Source organism: Sinocyclocheilus anshuiensis, unplaced genomic scaffold (genome assembly GCF_001515605.1).
Source record: "Sinocyclocheilus anshuiensis isolate Anshui unplaced genomic scaffold, SAMN03320099.WGS_v1.1 scaffold2670, whole genome shotgun sequence".
In the NCBI taxonomy this organism is placed as follows: Eukaryota; Metazoa; Chordata; class Actinopteri; order Cypriniformes; family Cyprinidae; genus Sinocyclocheilus; species Sinocyclocheilus anshuiensis.
Genome location: NW_015554247.1, coordinates 53,111 through 55,725, shown reverse-complemented (window position 1 = coordinate 55,725; position 2,615 = coordinate 53,111). Strand labels below are relative to the sequence as shown.

Genomic DNA, 2,615 nt, shown 5'->3' with positions numbered 1-2,615 from the left:
TAGGTCCCCACCGTGACACGAGTCCCCATGAGTCTGTGTGTATTCAGGTTATATATATATATATATACACATATATACACACACACACACACACTACCACATAATGTTTAAAAATCTAGGAAAGACTTTTGGCCATATGATGTAACATCACATTTGCAAAAATACTATATATGCTTGTACCTTCCCTTAAAGACAACATTCACCCTAATATATAATCTGATTCACATCAATACATTTCACTCTCCTGGCCATCAGGTATGATCGCCACACACAGGATAACAGCGAGCTCTCCAGACACAGACCTGCCGACTGTCATTGGGCTAAGAGTGAGTGTCTGACAATGTTTTGACCAGCATCTGAGTCATGCTAAAAAGAGACAGCGAAATAGTTTGAAAGCAGCCATACACTTATGACTATCATTAAAAAAAGGCACTTTCTCTGTATTTCAGAAAATGGGAGCATACTTCACCACCAGTAATAAAGAGACAGTGAACAAGAGTGATGTTCTGTTCCTTGCGGTCAAGCCACATATCATTCCCTTCGTTTTGGATGAGATCGGGCCAGACATCGAAGACCGTCATCTCATTGTGTCCTGTGCAGCAGGAGTGACGATCAGCTCCATAGAGAAGGTCAGAATACTCCTATTCCACGACACACGGTGATGTAACAGATCCTGCCGGTTTGGTGAAGCAAAGCATTCAACAAAATAATAAATAAATGAGGAAATGTGAATGAGAAATAAATGAAAATATATGCTAAATAAAATAAGTGATAAATATGTAAATACACATTTATGTACACTACCGGTCAAAAGTTTGGGATCAGTAAGACTTGTTTTTAAAAAAAAGTCTCTTATGCTCATCAAGGCTGCATTTATTTTATTAAAAAATGCAGAGAAAAAAAAACAGTAATCTTGCTAAATGTTATTACAGTATAAAATAATGGTTTGTATGTTAATATCCTTTAAAATATAATTTATTTCTTTGATGCAAAGCTGAATTTCCATCAGCCATTACTCCAGTATAAAGTGTCACATGATCCTTCAGAAATCATTCTAATATGCTGATTTATTATTAGAATTATCAATGTTGGCAACAGTTGTGCTGCCAAATATTTTTTTTGGAAACTGCGATACTTTTTTCATGATTCTTTGATGAATAAAAAGTAAAAAAAACAACAACAACAAAAAAACAGAATTAATTCAAAATATAAATATTTTCTAACAATATAAATCTTTGCTATCACTTCTTAACAATTTAACAAAGTAAAAATAGTAAAAAACTTTTTAGCAGCACAACAGTGTCCAGCACTGATAATAAATCAGCATATTAGAATGATTTCTGAAGGATCATGTGACACTAAATACTGGAGTAATGATGCTGAAAATTCAACTTTGCATCACAGGAATAAATTTGATTTTAATGTATATTAAAATAGAAAAACTTTATTTTACATCATAATAATATTTCACAATATTAAATTTTTCCTGTATTTTTGATCAAATAAATACAGCCTTGATGAGCATAAGAAACTTCTTTAAAAAGCATTAAAAATCGTTCTGATCCCACACTTTTGACCGGTAGTGTATGTATTTAATATTCACATTTTTTTTTGGTAAGTACATATTTATTTACACCTCCAGTCAAACTTTGAGATTGGTAGGATTTTTTAAATGCTTTTAATCTAATGTTTTTATTACAGTTAAAAAAAACTGCATTCTATTTGCATATATATTTTAAAATGTAATTTATCCCTGTGATGCAAAGCTGAATTTTCAGTGTCATTGCTCCAGTCTTCAGTGTCACATGAAAATTCAGCTTTGCATCACAGGAATAAATTACATTTTAAAACATATTCAAATAGAAACAGTTATTTTAAATATTACAATATTACTGTTTTACTGTGTTTATAATCAAATCAATGTTAATGTTTTTTTAATGGAAATTCAACAATTATTATTTATATATTGAGAATTCTTCTAGTAATGCCTGTTTTTTAACACGGCAGTGCAAATGAAAGGTACTTCATTTGATTATTTTCTCTTTTTTTATTTTAACTTGGATGCAAATCAGGTTATTCATAACAGATTAATCATTCTTGCATCGGTGCAAAAAACAGCTTCAAATTATGCAAAACTTGATTTAAAAATAAGACTCAAAACTGTACAACCAATATTACAGGGGTCATATGATGTTGCTAAAAAGAACATTATTTTGTGTATTTGGTGTAATGAAATGTGTTTATGCGGTTTAAGGTTCAAAAAACACATTATTTTCCACATACTGTACATTATTGTTTCTCCTCTATGCCCCGCCTTTCTGAAACGCGTCGATTTTTACAAAGCTCATCGTTCTGAAAAGCGAGGTGTGCTCTGATTGGCCAGCTATCCAGTGCGTTGTGATTGGCCGAATTCCTCAAGCGTGTGACGGAAATGTTACGCCCCTCACCATACTGTGATGCCCTGTCCGGCCGGAGCGATGAGACAAAAACATTAAAACCCATTTTAAACGAGGCATTTGTTGCATCCATTGGGGACATATTTACTGATTATAATGACTTATACTGTCTTTTTATGCGTTGCGTTGCATTGCATCGTGCCACGTAAACATAAAACC

At 32.6% G+C, this 2,615-nt stretch overlaps 1 protein-coding gene across 1 annotated transcript in view; it reads left to right on the top strand.

Annotated features, from left to right (window-relative positions):
• Positions 1–2,615, top strand: part of LOC107671247 (pyrroline-5-carboxylate reductase 1, mitochondrial-like) — an 8,478-nt gene that overhangs the window by 1,478 nt on the left and 4,385 nt on the right. Inside the window, exons 3-4 of the mRNA XM_016464144.1 lie at positions 256–326; positions 450–629. Of these exons, the coding sequence (XP_016319630.1) occupies positions 256–326; positions 450–629 (251 nt within the window). The remainder of the gene's footprint in view (positions 1–255; positions 327–449; positions 630–2,615) is intronic.